General features: G+C 37.4%; 2 protein-coding genes across 2 annotated transcripts; one reads left to right on the top strand and one right to left on the bottom strand.

Annotated features, from left to right (window-relative positions):
* Window positions 1-233: 233 nt before the first annotated feature.
* On the bottom strand, window positions 234-3533 carry sirt3 (sirtuin 3). The gene is made up of 6 exons (XM_063012570.1): window positions 3511-3533; window positions 3314-3428; window positions 2873-2973; window positions 2513-2674; window positions 1454-1657; window positions 234-833 (listed from the first exon to the last, which is right to left on the bottom strand). The coding sequence occupies exons 2-6, from the start codon at window positions 3375-3377 to the stop codon at window positions 816-818; spliced, it is 549 nt and encodes a 182-aa protein (XP_062868640.1). The 5' UTR covers window positions 3378-3428; window positions 3511-3533; the 3' UTR covers window positions 234-815.
* A 7012-nt stretch (window positions 3534-10545) lies between these two features.
* jph3a (junctophilin 3a) lies at window positions 10546-17655 on the top strand. The gene is made up of 5 exons (XM_063012842.1): window positions 10546-10927; window positions 13207-13969; window positions 14111-14235; window positions 14399-15714; window positions 17333-17655. Exons 1-5 carry the CDS (start codon window positions 10546-10548, stop codon window positions 17411-17413), a joined length of 2667 nt encoding a protein of 888 aa, XP_062868912.1. The 3' UTR covers window positions 17414-17655.
* Window positions 17656-24307: the final 6652 nt, after the last annotated feature.

Genomic DNA, 24307 nt, shown 5'->3' with positions numbered 1-24307 from the left:
CTACTTTTCATTGTGTCAAAGTGTCATTTTGTCAGTGTTGTCCCATGAAAAGATATACTTAAATATCTGCAGAAATGTGAGGGGTGTACTCACTTTTGTGATACACTGTATATATATATACATTAACTCTATATCTAGCTTATAACAATGACCTTCTCACAGTTTTCATAAAATAAAAAAGACCATAAAATGCAAACAAATATTTCAGTGCATCCAAAAGATTTGAATACAATAGTCTATTTCTGAAAAATTATGTCCAATGTTATGGATTAAACTTATGAGCAGGTTTTAGGAAGGCTCACAGGTCAACGTTTCTTTCTCCTGTTTATCGGCAGCTTTTGGTAAAGACTTTCTTAGACAAATTCTCCTTAGGCATTCTGGCTGGCATCACAGAACACTGCCATCTGATTTGACCCTTTAATAACTATGTCAAAGTTAATCTGCTGTTGTGTGAAAATGTACCTCATACAAGATATCTGAAAACTTTTAGAGCCTTGTGGTCATAATGGCATGTCAATAACTCTACTACAGGACCTCCAGCTAAAGTATCATAAAATATAATTCAATTATTTTGACTGGCTAATTAACACATAAGCCATTCCCTAATACTACTGGAGGGGTATATCAAGGCCTAAAGCAACAGAAAAAGTGCTGTGCGATAGAGCAATGTGTTCATCACAGTCTTAACAGTGTGCAGTGTGCCATTATGCTCATTACAAAAGCGGCGGGTAGCTATTCTGTCCAGTTTTGCTTAATGTCAGTGCACTAAATATGAATGCCAGTAATGAAGCTGGTCTCTTGTGTCCCAAAAGTCATTAGTCTTTCCTTGAAGCCTGCAAAAGAAATGCAAAATCAGTGTGGTCTTTTTTAATATACTACTTTTAATACTTTGATGTTTTGACAGCAACAACAACCAATATATTATTATTATCATTAGAAGTAGTATAGTCGTAGTAGTATATATCTAAATATTTAAAATATGAAACAATATTTACTACATTTAATGTTTAGGTCTCTTAAGTATACATTGTCTTAATTATGCATTTTATGGCAAAAAGTATGTGAACACCTGACTGTGAACTTGTTGGACATCCCATTGGTGGTAATACGGAGCCACCTCTGCCCCTTACACTTCGCAGCTAATTTTATGACTGTGAGATTACTCCACAAAACATTCTATATAACTAATGTTTAATAGAACTGGTATTAATGAAGTTAGTCTAGTCTAATTAAACCCAACTGCTAACTAAATGTGTTTAATTGGTTGATTTATTAACTAAGGGGTAATTACTTTTATACACAAAGCCACTTAATATTGGAAATCTTTTTCCTACTGTAATTGAGACACATAATACATGTATTATAATACATTTAATTCAACAATCTTATTCTTAAAGGTTAAAAATATAACAAAGTGGGCAAAAATCTCTTTACAGCACTGTATATTACTCACCTTCTGAGCTTGTATAATAGCCTCTAGCTCAGGCATCCAGCCCAATAATTCTGCCAGCATCCTCACCCCACTCACTACATCACCCAGCTCGGACACGTCATTATACCGTGACCCATAAGCAAACGGTCCCACCAGATCACGATTTATCAACAAGCGAGGAACAGAACCTCGAACAGCTCCAGCTAAGCTGGAAAATGGCTCCACCTGCAGACCAGAAGACAGTATTGTAAATACAGTACTGGTTGGGTAAATGAAGTCACAACTGCCTGCACTGAAATCCTCAGTGTTATAGTGCATACTGAAACACTGCAAAACTGAACCAGTATATGATGATTACTGTTCCTATATGAGTTATATCTGAGCATTATTTTTAGTATACTGCACTGTTCAATTCCCTTCAGAGAATTCTGTATATTTGTGTGTATTTCCCTGGTTTTTTATGTAAATTAAAATGTTGATTTTTTTAATTAGTGGTACAGATTTTTATTAACATAAGAAGAGTTTGCATTGCAAATGTTCTCTACATAACATAATTAACAAGATTTATTTTAAACAATGTTATTTTTAATGCAAAAATATTGTATTTGAAAAGGTAAGGCATTTTTTTCTACATAGCCATACAAAAAAGTATACAAAAAATCAACATTTAAATATTTAAACAATTAAAATTAGTAAACCCAAAAATAAATATATTTAATAACATTTATTGTCAAGTTATACCACCACTTTATCCTATTCAGGGTCGCGGTGGGTCTTATTAACTGGGCAAAAGGCAGAAAACACCCCGGACAGGTCACCAGTTCATTACAGGGCAAACACACATTCACATTCACACACACACACACACACTCCTACATAGGACGACTTTTTCAGTATCACTAATTAACCTGACTGCATGACTGTGGTAGGAAAACCAGAGCTCCAAAGGAAACCCATGCAAACATTTTTCCAAAAAATAAGGCAAGTCAGATTTACATTTTGCTTTAACAATCTCAGCTAAGAAAATATTATCAGTACTGTACAGTTGTGATTACGTTATAATATTAATATATCTCTTACCTCTAAAGATGTTCCCATTACAATAAGTAGGTCTGCCATGGGAAAGTCAGTAACATAGTGAAAAAAATGCTTTGGTAGTTCTTCACCAAAAAACACAATGTCAGGTTTAATGACACCTTTACACTTGGGGCAATGAGGCACTGTTCCTTCCATTATATCATTCTACAAAATAAAAAACAGAGGAAGAGGGAGCAAAAGGAGGACAAACTCTTCATTAATATTTATAGTTGAAAATAAAAATGAAATGTTCTACAAGTATGCCCATGGTTTTGAAATATGATATCAAACAATCTATTGCTCACATACTTTTGGCCATAAATTGTATTTTCTACATTTTGTTCTGCATATGTAGGCACTCACCCGCAGTTCTTCTCCTTTGTAATCCCTACGACACACTGTGCAAGTGGCTGTAGCAAATGTTCCATGTGCCTCCACTAACATCTTAGCTGGAATACCTGCCACTGTAAACAACAAATACATGAGAAAAGCATGATTTAATGCCTGCAAACTGATTCAGTATACAATATGTACTATACTGTGCCAACTCTGCCACTTTAAAGTAATAGCTCTCAACCAGGGACTTCAGGGACAGCTGACCACTATCCTTAGTGAGCTTCAAAGGGAGGTTAACTGAATAACTTTAAGTTGTTTTTTCCCCCCATTCTTAATTTCTGTTTTAATTATCCTATTAGTCAGATGATTAGTCAGGTATAGTGACAGTACATAATAATAAAATAAAATGATAACAGCCCTGAAGTAAAAACATTAAGTACCACTGATATAGAAAGATGAGAGACTTACTTCGCTCAAGTCCATCGATATTTTGTGTATACAGCCGCAATAGCTGGCCTTTGTTATAAAGCATCTGGATGAAGTAGTGGGTCAGATTCGGGTGGTAATTTCCAGGATACAACTCCTTTGCCAAAGCAAAGAAAGGTTTAGGGTTACCGTGGAAATATCCAATCTCAAATATGGCCTCTGGATAAGGAAGATCATACTTTTGAAGGTTGTCATAAAGTCCACTTCCAGGTGACCTGTCAAAAACAATGAAGCTTTTGTTGCACAATATATGCAGTGTGTATTAAAAGGTTTATTATTGACATTTCTAATTCAAAAGACCAGTCTATATGGACTTAAGTTTTTAAAAGCATAATCAATAGAAAAGAGTTTATTTCCCACTCTGTGGTAGCAAAGCTTTCAGTTTTTGGCCAGGGCTTTCACTACATTTTTAAGAAAAATACTGAAGGTACGGCCATTTAGCCACATCTACATTAGTATATTAAGCACTGATACTGATCATTAAATGGTTGGTTTATATGCATTCCAATTAATCCCGAAGCTGTTGAATGACAAAGAGTTCTTGTGTTTCCAAGGGCAGTCTGGAACTCAGTAGTGAGCATTAACTCTGAGAACAGATTTCTGAGGTCACTGCAATCATGTTCTGTGAGCCTCTGAGCTTTTTATTAAGACACATTTCACCATGTTTCATTAAACAGTCAGCAATGAAGAAAACACATAAATAATTCCTGCCTGAAATCTGGGATTCCGCTCGGTGTGCTGATTCCTGCTCCTACCATAACCACAATCCTCTTGTACTCTCTGTCTCTGATACTTTTTGCAATGTCCTCTAAAGTCAGCTGCTCCTGAGAATGACCACTGCCAAAAATGCCTCTGTCAACACAGCATCTGTGGAAGCTTCTCCTGCACCAAAAATGGCAAATATTAAGAATATGTATAACATGTACAATTCTAATTCAAAACAGGTCCAATTCTATATTATACTTACTGAAAGACAAAAACACCTGAGAGTGAATGTGGTTCCAGCTTGTGCTCATTTAAAAACTTGGCTGAATCCCACTGCTGGGGGGAAAATGTCTCGGATAGACCTGAGAATAATGAATTAATACTATAGTGTGTTACAGTGGTAAAAAGTAGCAGTATGAAATTAGAACAAGCTCATACGTAAAAACGGCTTTAAGTCAGTGTTATAAGAAATGGCTGTAGATTATGGTTAATCACATTGATGACACACTGTAATATTTTATTACATAGATACCTTTTCCTGTAAATATTCTTCCAACATTTCTGGTATTTATAGTGCAACAGCGTCTGGGTACAATCAGCAGCGAGGTCATATTGGATTTAATATAGCAGTTTAGATTGCCACTGTGTAATATCACAGTAAAACAATAAACTTAAAGTTAAGGTTGTAGCCCATTTTAATATATAACCTAAATAATAATACTTTGCAGTTCGTACCGCAGGACTGTAGTTTCTCCAGTGACGTTTACTGACGATTAACCGTAATATATATATATATAAATAAAGCAAACCTCAAAAAAGTGCTGCTTATAAATCTGTCTTTAGCTTTATATTATTATTATTACTATTTTTATTTAGGACTTAAACACTCACTGTTCAAGACTTAAACTGACAGGCCAATGCGTTGGATTGGACTTTTATTTTCGACCTGAAGCGAGACATAATATTAAGGGAAAGCTGTTTTTATGTGTCCTGAAACGCACCATATTTGCTACATAGTGCACTACTTTTAGAAAGTATGCACTCTGATTTTATGCTTAATGAACACCCAATGCCATCAAATAGTCGAATATTTCCCTACAAGATGATTTTGCCCAAATATTCTGCTGTGGCGTACAAAATAGGGCTAAGGAAGTTTTGACTTATGTAGGGCATAGGGTCTAAGATAGCATTTGGAACACAACCACAGAGTTTCACTAATCCGTTCATTCTAAGGGGGTTCCACCAATATTGCGGCAGATCTCAAATCTGACTCAACAATTGGTTAAAACTACACACGTTTCTGTGCTATGATTAGTAAAATGTTACACAAAAAGCTTTCGACACATTTACAGTGGAAAATACGAACCAATCCAAAAGCAAGAGGCGGGGTTTGACGGAAAACGGGTTGAAAAAACACTTCTCAAACAGGTTCCGGTACGTTGGTGGAGATGCATTACTATTACTGAAGCCGTTTATCAGAGTGTTTATAATTAAACAAAAACAGTTAAAAATGAAAGATGTGTCTGCAGATTTGGTTCTTCAGCAGAGCACGCATGCCACGCCAAAAATGACAGCACAGACCGGCCAAAGCGCGCCTCCGCACAAAATAGTGCCAGTGCGCGCTTCCCACACACCTGAGAGGAAGAAATTGAACCCATGAAGCAGAATCTCAAGTCAAGGTAGAAAAAAACCGTGGGTGAATAACCTCAAACTAAATATGAGAATAATAAAGAAAGTAAACCAGCCAAGTAAAACAAGGAACAAAGGAAATATTTACACTGAACAAAAAAATAAGTCAAAATCAGAATGGGAGAACTCTCAGCACCTCCTGCTTCAGCTCTGGGTATCCTTTCATGACCACCATGCTTTCCTGTGCCCAGTGGTGGTTCTGGGGGGGGGGGGTCAGCGGGGGGCCAGTGCCCCTGTGACAACCAGCTTGGCCCCCCCACGGCCCCCCTAGAAATACAGTATATGTAACTCAAATTAAATATGAAAAAGAAAAGGACTGAATAAATGACATTTAAGCAGAGCAAATGCCTTAAATGGTGATTCTTTGTTGATCTGTTTACATCAAACTCAAGAAAATGTAGACTGAAAACTGCATAAATAAAATGTTGAATTCTATTGAATATCGACTGTTTCCTCTTAATGCCCACAATGCACATTTGGGCAGAAAGTAATTGGCCCCTCTAACATAGCCTCTGCCCCCCCACCTGCCCCCCCCCCATCGTGATGCAGCCTGGGGCATTTCGTTCTCCCAAGACAGGCAACAAGCGAGGCCCATATCACAAAAAGGGGACGAGCTCCTGAGAACAAACAGAGTGCTGACATTTGTCTGTCAGCGAAAACCAGAACAAACCTTGCGGTCCAGCATTGCGGCTTCAAAAGAAAAGATGTGCCAGCTAATGTGCTGACAAAGAAGACAGGGAAAAGCTGCAATATAAATAGTGAGCTGTGTCACCTGGAGCGCATCAATGTTCATGAGTCACAGGTGGCTGTCATTAATAGAATGTTTTCGTGCTCCTTCTGACAGGTGAAGAGAGACTGTCACTCGGCAGCTGCCCCATTACAATAGTGACATATTGGTTTAACAGGGTTTTCGGTCTGTCGGTCTGAAAGTTGCTTTGAGACAATGTGTATTGTAAAAAGAGCTATACATATAAATTTTACTTGACTTACAATAAAAAATTATGTTCCTCAATTTGTCATTTATTCGTTATTCAATTTTTTACCAATCTACCCATAGCATGATGCTACCACCACCATGCTTTGCTTTAGGGATGTTTATAGCCAGTTGATGTGTGGTGCCTATTTTGGTCAAACATTTTGCTAGCTGTTCTGCAAAGAATTTAATTATTGTCTTATCAGACAAGAGAACCATAATACAACCAGAAATTACATTCAGTTTAGCATAACCCACAAGCTTCTGTCTTGGAACACTGCTATAAAGGCCTGAGTTATGGAGTGCTGCAGAGATTGCTGTCTGTCCAAACGTTTCTCCTATTTCTGGACAGGACGTTTGGAGCTTTTTTAAAGTGACCATTGGGTTCTTTTTTACCTTATTGGCCAATGTCCTGTTTACCCGGATGCCCAATTTGGCCAGACAGCCAACTCTAGAAATGTTCATGGCTGTGCCAAGCTTCTTCCATTTTATTAGTATTAAAGCCACTGTAGTCCTGGGAGTCTTTAAGTTTTAAATATTGTTTTAGTATAATATTACTGGCCTGATCTATGCCTTGGCAGAATTTGACCATGGAGATCCAAATACAGTTTACTTAAACTCCATGGCTTAATTTTTGTCCTGGCAGGCTGTGTAAGTTGTGGGCCCTTCCAGACGGTGTGTGCCTTTCCAAACTATGTCCAATCAATTTATATGGTAACAGGTGGACTCCAGTTAAAGTTTAGACACAACTCGAGGATAATTAAAGCAAATCGGATACACATGACCACAATTTGGTGTCTGACCACCTTCTGGTTTAATTAATTTTTGAAAGTTTTAATTCAAAATCTAATGTACAACACAATAAATGATTTACAAAATCTAATTAGTTTCAGAATCCACTGTTTATTACACTGGATAACGGTAGAAACATGGTCAAGGCATTTCTTGGCTTTTTTTAAATAATTTTTTTTACAAATATACATTTTAGCAATACTATCAAGAAAATATTTGTAATAAACATGTTAAATATTTTAATATTTGTATATTATTTAAATCTGATTTTAAGCATGTGTGTTTTTTAAGTTGAATAACAATAGTAGTTTGTCACCCACTGACAATGTTGATAAGTTTTAGTTCTCATGAATTGTACCATCAAATTTTATGTCTGATTATCATAAAAACGAACTACAGTGGCCTAACAATTTAACCAGTGAGCACGTTTCAATGCATGACTGCTTGCGTTTTGGGGATATAGCTTTGGAGGAAACATGGAATGGAGAGAAATAATTTAATTTGTTGTTGATTTTTATAATTGTCAGCTTTAGCTAAGAAGTTACCCATATTAAAAATCACTGTTTTCACTGTTATCACTTTTTAAAATCATGTTAATAACCACAAAGGGGGAGACAACCGCCCCTGTTGTCCATAAATTCCCATGACTTTAAAATAAAATGTACGTTAAGTTTGTGGTCGGGTGTCTAAATACTTTTTGCTATATAGTGTATTAGACAGCTATTGATTTGTGTTTTGCAAGTACCATCTATAATTTTATTAATCTATTAAAAAAGGAGTTTTAATATAATAAGTATAACAATCTTTGCAACATGACAGGGACATAAAGCAGAGGTCACAATTTTACTGGAAATATCCAGTTGTTTTTCTGATGGCAAGACCTGAAGACAGAGTTGATGTTAGTTCTGCCTAACAAAACTCACTTTAAAAAAATGTTTTAAATACTTTTCTAAAGCTGATGTTTTTCTTAAATGAACAATTGTTTTACGCAATACATTTTAACACAATTAAACTTTACTATGTAGTAAAAATATTGCTTTTATTCCCAGATGAGTTTAGAATGTGGGTTTTTTCTAATAAAATTGTCTGACAACCCTGCATTCTATGTGGTGCAGTTCCCACCTGTTCACCTGTGTTTGTTGGTAAAAATGATAGTTTGAAAGCTTTTTTCCAGGTCTTCTAGATTTTGAGTAAATGAATGGTTTAAAACTTAATAGTATACAACAGGCTGCTTTACTCCATTATGTTTAGTTTACTAATTTTACTGTAGAAATTATTTAAGTAAATTGTACTTACAAGGGTAATTTAAATTAAATTTAAATTTGTAAAAACTAAAATGTACTTTTCCTTCATTTCTAGCTTTATTGAGAAAATGTAAAATGTTGCAACCACTGTCACAAGATACTGACCGTATAAGGTTGCACAATGACATTGTTGCATCCCCAACATGTTTTATTTTAGCTTGTAGTCCACATTTATACAACATGGCTAAGGACAAGGTCTTTTCTGTAAGTTGCTACGTTGTAGTTATTGCTAAGTAGATATGATTTTAAAGTCTACTAAAGGCACAAGGTCAGCTCTGAAAAATGCATGGTAACTATTAAAAATTTTTAAAAGCAGAAAATTAAGTTTGGAGTACCAGTAAAAAATATTGTTTACCAGTATAAACGGCATTGCTTCAAAAGTTTTTAACTAATGGTAAATAATCTTAGGTTCAGATATTTAAATGGTGTTTGCTTTTTAATGTGGAAATTTAAAAAGCAAAATAGTTACAGTGTCAATCCAAGTTTAGGGAAATGTAATATGTCTATTAATGGTTAATTCCTTAATTTTATTTGCTTATTTATATTCATATTTATTCCCTTATTCTCTGTTAAAGAATACATATGCGCTGCATTTTGATGGTTATCATCCTTTTGTAAAAGAACCTAAGGGGTGTTGATTTCATGACGTATGTAAGTCAATTTTGTCACTCAATATCTAGCATAGAAGGATTACAATCGATGCTCGAGGGCGCAGAAACTAATCAAATAATGGTTCTAATACAGCCATATTCTTTTTAATACTTCTTAATAGTACTGTGTAAGGTTACTTCTGGTTTTATGGCATAATGAAAAAGTTACCATGCATATAGAGCCAGCTATGTAGATACTGAGAGCTTCTCAGCCTCTTTCCCTTTAAGAGCAAGGACAAGACGAGCATCAGTGGGGGAGGGGTATTGGTAGGGGTGGAACAGTCCAGTTATGAGCACATTCTGAGCATCCTATGGCTTAGAACAATATACGAACCATTTCTTTATATGTGTCCATGAACCAAAAGAAGACGGGGATTGGAAAGGGACTCGGATTATCTGGATAGTCTTATCTTTTTAACCAGTCTTCCAGGGAAGCTGCATCACCTCTACATCACAGCAGGAGAGAAGAAGCAGGAGCAGCGGAAGGGATGCTGTGCCAGATAGGTCTTATTAGGTGCATGTCTGATGCCTAATGAAATGCTGCATTTTTTTATTAAAAGCATAATCTAGAACAAAGGCCTTCATGCCTTGCACAGTTTTTGCTTCTTGTTATACTATTTGCATCACCATTTTTGTGTGCGGCACATTGATGGGGAGGGTGAGATATAATGTCTGATTGAGCATATCAGTGCTGCTGCTGCTGCTGTGTGGATTTGTCTGAGTGTGGAAAAAAACAGGCCTTGTTTGCCTTCACGCAGGAAAAGCAGAGCACGGATGCGAGCCCCTGCCCAGCGGGGCCGTGTGGAGAGAGCCAGAGAAGTACACCATCTGCATGCCCATGGGAAGAAGCAAGCATAATAAAGGCATCAATTACTCCAGGCCTGGCAGAGACAGAGAGAAGATATAATGCTGGGATGAGAGCCTGATTTACTTGGGTTGCTTCCTATTTTGACTTGGGCCTTTTTTCCCCTCCTCCCTTCACTTCACACTACAAGAAGGTGGGGAGGTAAAACCGCCTTAGCCTTTCCTGTACTATTTTTTACAGTCTTCTTTTTGTGGTTTCTTTGACATTCTGAGGATTTGCCAAAACCTGTTTCATGCATGTCCACTGGAGGCAGGTTTGACTTTGATGATGGGGGGTCGTACTGTGGAGGGTGGGAACAGGGCAAGGCTCATGGCCGAGGGGTCTGCACAGGCCCCCAGGGCCAGGGGGAATATGCAGGGGCCTGGAGCCATGGATTTGAGGTTCTTGGAGTGTATACCTGGCCCAGTGGGAACAGTTATAAAGGGACCTGGGCGCAAGGTAAGCGGCATGGCATTGGCGTGGAGACCAAAGGCAGGTGGGAGTACAAGGGGGAGTGGACACAAGGGTTCAAGGGCCGCTACGGGAGGCTGGAAAGCACCAGCAGTGGAGCTCGGTATGAAGGCACCTGGAGTAATGGTTTACAGGATGGATATGGGTCAGAGACCTACTCTGATGGAGGTAAGAAGTTTTTTTCAGCATTCACTTTTGAATTAAAGTTGGCAGAAAATAATCTTTACAAGAAGAACCATGTTTGGTTTTCTAAAGAACACTTTAGTTCATGGTCCTTTGAAATTTTTTTTTAGTCTTTTAATATATTAGTTCTTAAGAGTGTACATCTAAGTGTATATTTGTGCAGATATATTGTAGGTCTTTGTGTAATTTGTCTATGAATCTGTATCAGCGCTGGGTGGGTGGATGAGTGAATGTGGGTGTGTGTGAGTAAAAATGTACTTTGGAAATTATATAACACTGCAGTCAGAATATATACACTCAATTTCATGTTGTTTGTTTTTTATGTTTATTCTATAATTATATATTTACAACAGCATAATAATAGTAGTTGATGTTCAGAGTACTTTACTCAGCACTCCACCGTCTCATCCTATTTTTCTAGCATCATCCACACACACACGCCTCTGTACAGTCATCACTTAATCGTCATGGCAACCTGAAGGCAGCAGGTCATTGGGTCACCAGAGATTCTAGTGTTACCACATCTGATTTTATACCCCCGATTTTGTGATTTACATCCATGTGGGATGCAACTTTAAAACATTGATGTAAAAGATTGTAACCACAGTTGGAATTATTTTAGAATTATAATTCATGAGATATGAAATCCTTTCCAATAGGTAATTAGTTAAAGTGATATTGAGTGATTTCCAATGTCAGAACATTTTTGTTAATCTTTGGTACAGTTCTCCTTATGTTTTGGGTACTGACCAAAAAAGCACTGAAAAAATGGTTGCTGCCACAAACAAATACATAAGAAGACAGTAGTCAACCTTTTAAGGCGAGGCTACAGAGTAAACAGAGGCTGCATTTGTTTGGTTTAAAGCTTTCTAAAAAATAAGAGATTTTTTTGGTAATTCGTACAATTAGCTTAAGACAAACCAAGAACTGAATCAAATGTGACTGCAAAGACCAATATTCTAAAAAAGGGACTATGGTTCAGTGCAAATCATATATGATGTAAAATCTGTGTATTTTGCATGTATTCTATAGACTCAACACATATATACACAACATAAAAGTATGCCTGAATCCAACATTTCTGTACTAAGTAGTAAATCACATAAAATGTGACAAGCTACAGGGCAGTGGTAGTTCAGTGGTTAATGTACTGGACTATTAATCTAAAGGTGGCTGGTTCAAGCTCCAAAAATGCCAAACTGCCACTGTTGGCACTGTTAATCTTCAACTGTTTGGATTGTAAATTATCAGTCACAGTTGTAAATAACTCTGACTAAAAGCATCTGCTATAAATGCTATTTATTACACTTTTAAATGTAAACATTTCTTAATTACAGCAACATAAGCAGCTGCTGGCATAATGCTAGACTACTCATGAATTAAACACAGCCCCTTCCTTCATTTTTTGTCCTTCAAAGTGATTACACATTAATTCAAACATTGATAGACAAGTACAACACTGTACTTGGTGTGTTAGTGCTGATTGGTTAAATGTTTTCGGCCACCGTTGTCTGTGTTTTTTATTTTGTAAACAGAGCTTATATACTATCATTAAAAAGTCATTAAATACCTCATTAATAGGAAATGTGATGAAACACAGAGCTACACATGCTCCCAACTTTTTTGGAGTGTGTTGCAGACATCAAATTCTTGATGTGAATGTATTTACAAAATGCAATACAGTACAAAAATCTTCATTCTACTTTTGTCAGTGAAATTTTGTATTTTGCAATGTACATATATTTTTGCAGTACAAAAAGTCTATAAATACTCTGGACGTTTACAGGTTAATATATGCACTATACCTCTTGTAATAACTACATTTCAGAAACACCTATTACCAGCAGGTATGCTTCCATATTTTGCCAGCAGTTTGGGAGAGGCTCTTTCAAATTTAGCATAACTGTGCCCCTGTGCACAAATTGGGGTCCATAAAAACATGGATTGAACTTTAATGGCTTGCACAGAGCCCTAACTGAACCCCACTGAACACATTCTGGAAGATGTGGAACGCTCACCATCATGACTGACCTCACAAATGCTCTTTTGACTAAATAGGCATGAATACTTACATAAACAAACCAAAACATTGTGGAAAGCCATTTTAGAACAGTGACGGATGTCATAGTCACAACTTGGGTTCTAACTTTATATTAATGCCTATGGCCCAGATTCTTGCGACCATGAAATGCATATCAGTAATATGCATGTTAAACATTATAATTAAGCTCAGTTTGATTTGTTTTATTCTGTTTTTCTTAAAGGTTCTTACCAGGGACAGTGGTTGAGTGGCATGCGACACGGCTATGGTGTGCGCCAGAGTGTGCCTTATGGCATGGCCGCTGTCATCTTTTCCCCTCTGCGTACCTCTATAAACTCGCTGCGCTCTGAACCTAGTGAGGGTGCTCCAACACCTAATGATGGCTCCGCTGTAAGTGGAATAGCAGGGAGCCCATTGGGCCGTGGAGGATTCGTGCTCTGCGCCCAAAGTGATACAGACAGGCAGCGGAAAAGAAAGGGCCGATTCCGGCAGTCCATCCTCAGTGGACTAAAGCTACGCCGTTCTGAGTCCAAGAGCTCTCTGGCCAGTCAGCTAAGCAAGCAGAGTTCATTTTGCAGCGAGGCGGGCATGAGCACAGTCAGCTCTGCAGCATCTGACATCAACTCCAATGTCAGCCTTGGTGATGGGGAGACAGGAGCCAATGTGGATGCCACAGTTACTGAAACATACGTGGGGGAATGGAGAAATGACATGCGTACAGGTTGGGGTGTCAGTCATCGCTCAGATGGACTGCGCTACGAGGGCGAGTGGTTTGGGAACAAGCGGCATGGTTATGGCTGCACCACCTTTCCTGATGGGACAAAGGAAGAAGGCAAATACAAGCAGAACGTTTTGGTGAGTGGCAAAAGGAAGAACCTAATTCCACTGCGCACCAGCAAAATTCGGGAGAAGGTGGACCGTGCTGTGGAAGCTGCTGAGAAGGCTGCAGAAAATGCAAAACAGAAGGCTGAAATTGCATTGTCAAGGTAAACTTGATAGCATGTATTGTTTCACTTTAAACCCTTGGAACTACAATAATATGGATGAGTAAATTTGGAAATGTTTCATAACAATAAATACAAAAGTTAATTTGCACTGAGATTTTTTATTTATTGTCACCTGTTAAGGACAAGTCATGCCCGAGGAAAAGCTGAGGCAGCTGAGGGAGTTGCACAAAGGGCTCTGGAAGAATGTCGTCTGGCCCGGATTATTGCCAAAGAACTCTCCCCGTCCTTTCATCATTATGGAAATGGTGAGTTAATCGAAATGTCCCTTGAAAACACATTTTTAATGATTATCCAGAGTGTATGTAAATTTATTCATTGAAAATTAACTCTGCCTCACTAAATTAGTACAGGATGTCTGCAATATGCATATTACAAATATACTAACAAAATGCCCCTGCCATCCATCAGGACTGGAGTGCCAAAGACCAAAACGTCAGGACAGGAAAGAAAAAGATATAGAAGTCATCTCGACTGGGACAGATAGCCCTGAACTCTGTACGCCAGGCACAACTCCTCCAGCCCATACCCCAGACCTGAGTCCTGCCCTGAGCAACCCCCCTTCACCTCCATGTACCCCATCATCTCATCGAGCCAGAAGTACCTGCTTTATGCGTCAAAGTGCTGTAGACGAACAAGGAGGGGCAGAGATTCAGGTTCTGGTTGAAGGAAGAGGTATAGATAACGGAAGAGAAGGAGCCCATAGCTGGACTGCTGACATGTATCCCAACCGCCGTGGAAGCAAGGGGGACAGTAGCCGCTCTACCACACCATCCCTCCTGGAGGAGGACATTGGTCACATGAATGGGCATGAGGAAAACTCCACGACTCATCACTCATGGGAGAATGGTTCTTCCAATCACAAGCCTGTTGATCACATCTCCTCAGATAAGGCATGGGAACACATGTCCTCTAATCAAAAGTCCTGGAAGCATGCATCATCCAATCACAAGTCCAGAGAATACACAATCTCCAAACAAAGAGAATGGGAGCATATTCCATCAAGTCACAACTCTGTGGACCACAACTCTTCCAAGATTAAACCACAGGTGCACACATATTCCAATCACAAGATCTCGGGCCATAGCTTGTCCAATCACAAAACTCATGAGCATTCGTCTTCTAATCACAAGCCCAAGGAGTATATCTCCACCCATGCAAAATCACAAGATCATGTGTCCTCCCACTACAATGCTCGAGAGCATGTATCTTCCTATCGCAAATCACACGAGCATGTCCACTTCAATAGCAAACCAAGCCACTCCTTTACCAATCACACAGCCTGTGAATCAAGCTTGAATGACTGCCAGCAACCGGATCGTGGATCCAAGAGCTCCACTTTGTCTTGGACTGTTGAGAACTCTTCCCAATGGATGCCCTGCCACTCACAGCTGCCAGAGAAAGAGAAAGAAAAGCTGGATGACTATCGTGTGGAAATGAGGTTTCAGCCCCTGGACTCAATTTCCCAGCAGCAGTTTGGCGTGGAATGTCTCCAAGGGCAAAATTTGCAGACACTGCGACAGCGGAACCACGAAGGCAAGGACTGGAGCCTAACACAAAGGGAAGGGTCCATGGACTCTGTGCAGATGCTGGACAGCCTGAATGTTGGGGTGGATTTGGAGGAGTGGCCATTGCACAGGGATGTCACCCTTTCGCCCCCTTCAATGTCCTCTCCAATTACACTGGAAAATGAAGGAGAGCATCTGAACCTGGTCAAAGCAAACTCAGTAAGTATATGGTTGTATTAAAACAGAGTATAAAATGGTTTTGAAATGTTCCTCTGGTCATTGTATATTTGCACTAGGGTTCTCTGAGAATGACAGGCCTAAAGATAATGGTAGAAAAACCTTGTGCAAGAGTGGTAGTGGCTCAGCTGTTAAAATAATCGACTATTGATTGGTATTTTGCGTATTCAGTGCCAGGTCCACCCAACTGTCACTGCCTTGTTTATGGCCCTTTCCCCTAATTTCTTAGATTGTATACTATCAGGGTGTCTAATCTTTTCTACAAAGGGCTAGTGTGGCTGTAGGTTTTGATGCAAACCAGGCAAGTGTTACCCTTAACAACTGCCCAAAAGTACAAACTCAATTTCCAAAAATGTTGCGACTTTTTATAAAAATGCAATAAAAAATTACTTGAACTTTTTATTTAACTGATAAAAGTACCAAGAAAACATTTTCATTGTTTTCCTTAACAAACTTAATTGTATTTTGTAAATATGAAAAACAAAAACAGAATGTGATGCCTGCAACACAGTAAAAAAGTTTGGACAGAGGCAAAATAAGACTAAGGTTATACAAGTAACACTGTTCTGGAAGGCTCCACAATTAACACTTTATCTGACAACAGATGAGGTCATTAAGATTTAGTGTAAAATCTTCCACCAAAGGCTTAGTCTTTGCAAGCAGGGATGTGTGATGACAGTCAGTTCAAAGTTGCAAAAAATGTAGGTCTTTTACCATCTACAGTTCATAATATCATGAAAAAATCCAGAGTTAAAGAAAATCTTAGTGCATAAAGGCCAAGGGTGGAAACCTCCGCTGAATGTGTGTGACCATCGAACCCTCAGGCAGTATGCATACTTATATTGTTATTTTGGAGATCCACACACTGCCATCAAAACATCTTTCCCCAGGAACTTTCCATATCTTTTGCAGCCTGACAATTCTAGGCCTCATTCTGCACGTTATAACAGTGTGGCTTTGTAAACACAGAGTGTGTGTGCTTGACTGACTGCTGTCCAGATTTTGTGTTACAAATATAGGATACAATATGAAGAACTAGACCATCGGTGACCACAGACTGTTGTGCAGCTTAAATCTTGTACACAGCAAGGATGGGCAGAAATTCCACCTCCAAAACTGTTAGTTTAGTATCTTCTATTCCCAAACAATTAAAAATTATAATTAGAAGACAAGGTAATGTGACCCAGTGGTAAACATGCCTCTGTCCCAGTTTTTTTGAGTGCGCTGCAGAATTAAGAACAAACTGAATTAAGTTCATTATTGAAAACACTCTTTTCTTTGTCCTTGTGTTTGTTAAATAAAGGTGAATTTTTTTTACCTTTTTTTAGTGAAATAACGAATTACAGATTTCAGTTTTTATTGCACATTTATAAGTGTTCCAGGTTAAGTCAGCTCCAGCTCAAATTGCAAATCATTATGAATTTAATTTATAAATGTAACATAAATTAAATTAGTAAATGTACACTGTGTATATTTTCTCTCTGAAATAGAGAAATCAAAGTTAAATATTATATTTGTCTTGATGTTAAATAAATATGATAACTTTTAAATGTAGCTTTGAAACCTATTAACTTTCTGGTTTTTTTTCCTCTTTCCACAGGGCTCCAGCTCTGTCCTGGTGGTCATGGTGATTTTACTTAACATTGGTGTAGCCATTTTGTTCATTCATTTCTTTATTTAAACTCAATGGCCTAGAGAATGTTATTAACAGCACTTACTATTATAAAAAAGTAAGATATGCACATGCTGCACACTTAGCACCACTACTTTATGTAAGGAACCCTGACTTACGTTAGTCAAGCCCATGTACATCAGATGACTCCATGTAAATTGTAAGTTTAGTTTGTGGTTCCATTTACTATATATTTACATTATTATCCATTAGGTACTGTATCTTTGCTTAATTTTTACCTCATTCATAAAGGCCCAATACCAGTATTATTTAAGAATAAAAGTATTTTACATATTTAGGTTTTGAGGATAAAATATTGCCTGATATAATTTGCCATGCCTATCAGCTCGGTAACATTTTGTTTCTTTCCTTTTGCCCGCATATCTGACCTGAGTCTTTTCTCGGCAGTAAGATTGTATAGTTTAGTGAGATGGTCTTGTGGTCTTGTCTACTAAGATGTTATTGCGCATGTAAGGTGGTGAAGTGCACATGGCACTGATATGTATCTAGCCACTCCAAGACTACATACCCCTTTGAAAATCCCAGGGTACATCCTTATAGGATCGCTGCAACCACTCATCGGTTTATCAGTTTAATATATGACATATGCATACTTTTATTTTGCATTCTTTTTAAGTCTGAGGTAAACGCTAAATTAAAGGGCTTCATTATGACATGTTTTTGTCAGAATCAGACTACATACATGGTTAATGAATGGGGTAAGCCTGCAGTGTTCTTCCTTTACTGATACCCTAAACCTAACCCTTTAGCATTGCCCCTGAATGTCAGCACAAACGAATCCATTGCTTATGTTGTTTAACACATTCACTAGATATACCCTACTATGCCAAACATGCTACTAAAATATATGTTGTTTCTTTGTAAATCGCATCATCCTTGATATATGACATGAACCACAAAAGAGGTGCATTGGTGTTTTGAGTATTCTGGCTCATGCTTTGTAAAGTTTGAGACTGTTATCTTTTGACCACTGCTTTCAATATATATACATATATGATATATATTCTATATTACTGACCAGTTAGTATCTTTTAACAGTTTGCAAGATATCACTGATAATGCTGAGTGCCTTTTTTTAATTGGAAAAAAAAAAAACATCCCAGCAAGCGGGCTTTGTACAATTAACAACACATACAGAGGCATGGACCCATCTGTCTCTATCTCGACCCACCTTTGTATTGAATGAGTTGGCTTGAGATCACTGAGCCTGTGAAGATTTCTACAGCATGTTTGTTGGCCTGTATACTTCTGCTGTTATTCTGTGTGATTTTCTGCCTGTCTCTTTGTCCAGCAACCTTAGGCAACAACAGGGACTGAAAGCAGTGTAAAAAAAATGCCAGCTTGTTTCTCAGTGGGACCTGACTGAATCATCTCAATTAATGAATGATAAACTGCTACTGTATATTTTATACTTCTCATCATTCAGTGACATCATCATGTTGTGAAATCATTGCATGCCCAAGCATGCCCTTTCTTACACAATGATTTATGAGATGTTTCCAAGTTATGTGAAAAATTAATAAAATGTTTGGGGTAATGACATTCTCTGCCATTTCACTGAAAAGAATAAGAATATAAACAAACAGACAAAAGAATAGAATGTTATAACTGTGCTATAAATCTGGCAATTTCCTGGATTGTTTTTACAATAATGATCTAGGAGATGTGGTCATAATAACAGAACAAAAACACATTCTGCCCAAAGTAATAACATGCAAACAATTGCACATTTCATATCTTCGTTGAACAGACTGATTAACCATTTAATAGTTACTTTATGTGTGCAGCAATGTTTGCTAACCATGGTGGTTCCTCCACAATTCTTTAGTTATAAAGTGTAAGGGTGAAGTGCATATATATGTGCATTTCTGCATAAAAATAATTCTGCCTTATTATGCACATATAAGAAACCTTTTGCATACTTTTAACATACAGCAATGTTTTTGGATAGCAGTGGTTTCCTTCATGGCGTCCATTTATACCATTGTGTAACACGTTTAGTGTTTTCCCCTTAGTGGACACATATAAAGATACTTTAGAAATTCTACAGTTTTTTTTACATTAGGTCTAAGTTCAGCATGGCATAAAGTGCTTTTGGTCTAATGTTTGCAGAATGCACATCCATGGAGTTAGCGGTAATGAGCAAGAAAGCCAATTACCTCTATTTGTGTAGTTTGCCTTAATGATTAATTACATGCTGGTCTTTATTAATGTGTTACTAGCTCTTTATAGCTTTATGAAACTCTACTATTCTTCTTTTATTTTTTATTTTTAATTGAGATGAGAATTACATTAATCTACCTCTGATGAGACTTTGTATTTTTTAACCTTTACAGTCCACACTTTCAATCTTTTCCCATTAAATTTTGATTTACACACTTTTTATATAATGTTTAAGTACATATTCTTAATCAGGAATTAGAGATCTCATTGTGTGTTATGTTCTGTATTGTCAATCAACATTAAAGCAATTTATCATAATATAGTTTAGTGATCCAAAGCTTTTACATCATATTAAGGCAGTAAGTTACATAATTTTTGTTTATCAAAAGTTTATCAAAGGGTCACTAAGGGTGAAAGCAATGCAGGGATCTGGAGACTACAAATAACACATCAACAATGCTGTTTTGCTGCCCAACGATATGATGTATTTTATGGTAAGAGTTGTGTTCTTCTACCAACAAGTCATGCCATGACATGACATGTGACACAACCAGTAAGGCATCTAACCTGATCAAATCATCATTAAGTCTTTAGCGATCTGAAAAGAATTTACCTAGTGACAGCATGTAGATCCTAAACCATGGGGGCTATATGCTGACCAGTTGTTGTAAAATCCCAAAGTGCACCATTCAAAATAGAGTAAAATGAATAACCTAGGGAATCATCAGTAAGGCCACTCAGGTTTCCACCTGGGAAATACTCTCCAAGTCAAAGACATTCTCTCTAAACATTTACTGGCATCCTTGCTACTGTACCCCATTTATGAACACAAAATAAATATGTTATAGCTACTGGTTATATCTTTCAAATATTTTTGCAAGCAGAAAATATTTGAAGTAATTTTGCAGGCATAGCAAGCTTTAAATTTGCTGGGGCCTGAAAGAAGCACGGTAAAGAAATCAGCAGATGTACTGGCCATTGCAGGTCAATGCTAGTTTAATAGTTCCCAGTAGGATTGTATCTAGACATAATGGGGGATGAAACAAAGATGTTGAGAGGCACACAGCAATGCATGGCGCTAAATCAGGTAGGATTCACTGTTTTTCAATTCAGTAGCAGGACTGGGATGTGGCTGAACAAGGGATTTGCAGAATGAATGTGCAGCTGAGAAATCTGCCGTGGTTATGTAATGTAACCATACCAGCGTGGAATGGTACCATTATTATTTTGTACAAAAGGCCCAATTTTAGTCATTATTTCACAGCACATGCTCAGATGACTTTGAGCAGGTGGATTTTTATGTACTTAGCAGAACTATCAACTGTTTTTGGTGGATTTCTTTGGCTGGTTCTCATGTAACTCAGTCAGTAAACGATTGACTGCTTTTTGATTTTGCAGCTGTCACAAACACATATTTGTTTCAAGTTGTCACAAGGATGGTGTGGCAGCATCTCAGGTTTTTAGCTGCTGCCAGTTTTCTTAGTTCCCCTGACTTGTTTCTCTGGTGAGTGTTTGGGATGTAACTCTGTGGTGGATTGAGTAGCTGGCGTGCAGCGTGCAGTGCTTCTGTTAAAGTGAGGGGTCACCTGTCTTTCTTTTCTTCTCTCGTGTACTGCTTCTGGTTGCAACTTTGGTTTGGTCAATTACATTTATTGTATTTATTATTTTGTTCATTTAGTAATTATTTTTCCTGTCTTTTGTTGTCGTTGCTCTTCAGTCATAGTATTGTTTTGTCTTGGTTAAGGTGCTGGTTTATACCAAACACCTATGTCAAGAAGGACTCACCACCCTATGACAGGATGTAGCTATGGTGATTGAAGGTGGGTAGTAACATGACACATTTTCTATGGTGTAATTGTTTAATTAACTTTTAAGGTACGATTAAATAAATTGTGATGATAGTTAATTATTGACACTTTTAAGCCAAAATGTCCTTTTACCTTAATTCGTTTATTATTAGTACTAGCTTAACGTAGTGCTGGCAAAGCAGACATGAACACTACATTCGTTTGGTATTCGAGCTAGTCTGGTTATCAATCGAAGAATGAATATAAATCAGAGATACAGAATATAAATCAGGTTTGGGCACAGTTCAGGAATCAGTTCATCTTGTGTCCCCCCGTTGCTTCTAATCCGAGCTGGTGTGTTTTTTCAGTGGCAGCGTTACTCGGATTGGGAAGGGGAGGAGGGGGGTGGTCATAGAGGTCCGATGCGTCACGTTTATTTGGGCCTTGTGAAGCCCGCCGGCTGCTGCTTCTCCGACTGTTTTTGCACCACCGGAACCGTCCTCGGTGTTGTTGCGCACTTTGGATCACACCAAAAAGAAGGTACCGAACCGGGCGCGGGGGGTCAGGCACAGCCTAACGACATGTTACGACAGCTTGAAAGGCTGGTGTAGGTTTTTATCTTAGCGTGCTGTAGCAGCGCAGTGAAGTGCAGGAGCTATAGGGATGGGTCTCCTCTGTTTGGATGCCATTGTGCAGCGGATTCGTGAATTGCAATTTCGAGCTCGATTCCGTAGTTTTCTCAGTTTCACATTCCTTACTGCATGCATTTTTAAATAAACAGTTTAGTGTTGGTGGTTTAAATGGGAACAAGGACATTACCCAAGCTGGTATGGAAGCGAGCTGCTACGGCTGCAAATGCTATCTCCAGCTAGCTCAAATCGAGTGCAAAACCACTGCTTTAATCGCTTATTAGCGGAAAATGCAATATTTGTGAATTGTCCAAATTAACGATTATTTAGAAAGCTCCTGTTACATCAGTTTTTCCATGCAAGATATCAGCCAGTTGTGTAGATATGATTATTTAAATCATATTGATTTGGTATGCTATAGCAGGCTAGCAAGCGTTAATGATCTGAGATTTCTAGCTGCATTTAATCCTGGAATTTTACTACATTTGAAAAACATTTGCAATTAGTTTGGGAATTAATTTTATTTGCAAATGTGTTTAATTTTTTGCCAGCACGTATTTTTCTGTAGCACTTGTCAAAGCTGTGTGTACATTGCCAGATAGAAATTCCAGCTAGAAGCATAAAGGTCCCTCTGTTTTTGCCTCTTGGAGGTGGCCAAGCTTAAATCTAGGACTCGTCAATGTAGTGAGGGGAAGTATTTTAAACATATTTACATAAAATGTTAAATATCAAAGATATATCTGTAATATGTCTGTAACTGTACAGAAATATATCAACAAAAAGTAATTGAGGTTGTTCAGAGTAAAAAAGCTTCAACACAGCAAGTATAGCATATCAAATTTCTTACATGGTCTGACTAAAAGCTGTGTACTAACAAGTTTACTATTACTGTTTTTAATGGAGACCATGTAATTACATTTAATTACAAATATAAAGACCATGTAATTACATTTACTATTTAAAAGACTGAGAGAAAATGTCATGCTAATTAACACCACATTTGCTCATGGTGGTTAATGCAAATTATGTATTAAAGTATCAGTTATTTGAATGGTGTGTATTTTTTATAGTGTGTATAGTCACAATTATGTTGAGGTTGTTTATCTTTTGTACCTGTATTTATTGATGTCTCACTTTGTGCTGACATACATGTGAAAAAGCATTGACACAATTTTAGACATTTTAGAAATGTAATAAATCTGCTGATTACAAACTAATAGGACATTGTTCGGTTAATGTTGTTGGTTAAATTATTTCCAACAGCAGACAATTATTGTTTGAATTTAAAGTAGATTTGCAAAGCTATCAAAGTGTTGGTGTTGGTCTAAAATGTAATTTAGTTGTAATTCGACACCCTCATTTCTAGTACACAAGTTTCAGCATGTGTTACCTAATTCACTGGTGTTATGTCAGGCGAAATGTACTGTTCCTACAGGTGCAATCCATCTCAGAAGTCCTAGCTTCAAAATAAACCTTTAAAACTAACCTGGAAATGATTATACACTTCTGTCATTTGGTAAACGAACAAGAAAACCATTACACATTTAAATCATAGACACAGGATCATTTGATCCTTTTAAAAAGATTTCAGTCAGAAGCTGATTTGCATTAGAATGGAGCGGATAATAAAAAGACTATGTGTTAGTTGTTGTTTAAATCATTATCTCCCCTCACCTTCCCACAAAAAATTTGGATTTTTCCACATGTCCCAAAAATAAAAATAGGACTCTGCTTACAATACTATATAAACTCATTTCCGGGAAACAACTTTGTAATACTGGCTGCATTTTTATAATTAAATAGCCATTTTAGTACTTAAAGTCTACTAAGTACTGACTTTACTTGTTTAAAATCTACATTTTGGACATGGTGTTTATTATTGTTCTACATTATTAACATGTTTATTATATAATATCAGTTTATATCTAATAAAACAAAGATTTATTGACATAAAATGCATTGAAACATTTAATATTTTATTGTTTTTCCAAAAGCCAGTCAGTTAACAGTTATGCGTTAATTGCCTATTAATGACAGCTTATTAGTTTTGAATAATTGCTTGCAGAGAGTAGTTCAGTAACTATTAGATTTTTAGTATACATGTTATTGAGTGCTTTTTCTTTATTCTGAAATCTTTCTTTATTTTATGCTCACAGCTATACAACTTAGCAGGTGTCCTTGACTGTTAGTCCAGTACTGTTCTTTGGTATTGAGCAAGGGTGATACTCAAAGCTATAATATCAGCATCATATCAAAAACAAAACTCTAAATTGGTTCATCTTGTTAATTAAGTAAAGAAATGA

This window comes from Trichomycterus rosablanca, chromosome 17 (genome assembly GCF_030014385.1).
Source record: "Trichomycterus rosablanca isolate fTriRos1 chromosome 17, fTriRos1.hap1, whole genome shotgun sequence".
Lineage (NCBI taxonomy): Eukaryota > Metazoa > Chordata > Actinopteri > Siluriformes > Trichomycteridae > Trichomycterus > Trichomycterus rosablanca.
Note: the sequence above shows the minus strand (reverse complement) of the source record. Positions and strands in the feature narration are given on the sequence as shown.